The 877-nt window shown below is 35.7% G+C and overlaps 1 protein-coding gene across 1 annotated transcript in view; it reads right to left on the bottom strand.

Moving 5' to 3' along the window:
- LOC101575948 (uncharacterized protein C4orf17 homolog) overlaps window positions 1–877 on the bottom strand; it is a 21426-nt gene that overhangs the window by 15318 nt on the left and 5231 nt on the right. The window contains 1 exon segment of the mRNA XM_012512765.1: window positions 55–198. Within this exon segment, the coding sequence (XP_012368219.1) occupies window positions 55–198 (144 nt within the window).

Below are 877 nucleotides of genomic sequence, written 5' to 3'. Positions count from 1 at the left end.
GTGTTTCATGTGCATGCTGCTCCAAGTTCTGGGTTCAGTAAACCTGACTCTTACTTTTATTTCCTGTTCCAGGTAGTTTGGTATGCATACGGTTTTCTCTTTGACATGAGGCCTAGGTAGGCTCTCCTCTGAAGAGGAGGAGCCAGCTGCAGAGCTTGCCTTTGGAGGTGATGGCAGCTTCTTGGTCTTATACTCTTCCTAAATCAAAGGTATTATATAATTCATATACATTTGTTACCACTTATAATTTCTATTCAAATTAAACAAAGTTAATAAGAAGTATTGTAGTTAGTAAGCAAGATCCATGAAAGCATAGCAAGGTTAGTTTTAATCCTCCTTTAAACTCTGTCAAGCATATCTATTTTGAAGCAAAACAGTGATATATCATCATTAATTTTTGGTGAACTCATTTAAAGCCTTGATTAAGCACCATAATAAATTGGTTTTGACACATGGGATTGAACCTAAGGCCTTTTACATGTTATGCATTTTTATTGTATAACATTTTTTAAATGCATATTAATCTTTAATAATATAAAGTAGATAACTCTTTGCCTCTAGAAGAATCAGAGTCACAAGGAAACTTTTAGGAGTGGTAAATGTGTGTATTTTCATGATTTTGCTGATAGCTTCCCAGATGAAAATAAGTATTTGTCAAAACTCAGCAAATTGTTCATTTTGAATATGTGTCTTTTGTATCATGATAATTATATCTTGCCAAAGCTGTAACAGTACTTTGAAACATGATAATATAGTGACTTTCAAGAAGCTATTCAAGGGGGCTGGTTAGATGGCTCAAAGGGCCAGGGAGATGGCTCAGTGGAATAAGTGCTTCCCTGGCAAGCACAAGGGCCTGAGTTCAATCCCCGGTTCAAAA

This window comes from Octodon degus, unplaced genomic scaffold, assembly GCF_000260255.1.
Source record: "Octodon degus isolate 3935 unplaced genomic scaffold, OctDeg1.0 scaffold00272, whole genome shotgun sequence".
In the NCBI taxonomy this organism is placed as follows: Eukaryota; Metazoa; Chordata; class Mammalia; order Rodentia; family Octodontidae; genus Octodon; species Octodon degus.
The sequence above is the reverse complement of the archived record's forward strand: the minus strand, read 5'-3'. Positions and strand labels throughout refer to the sequence as shown.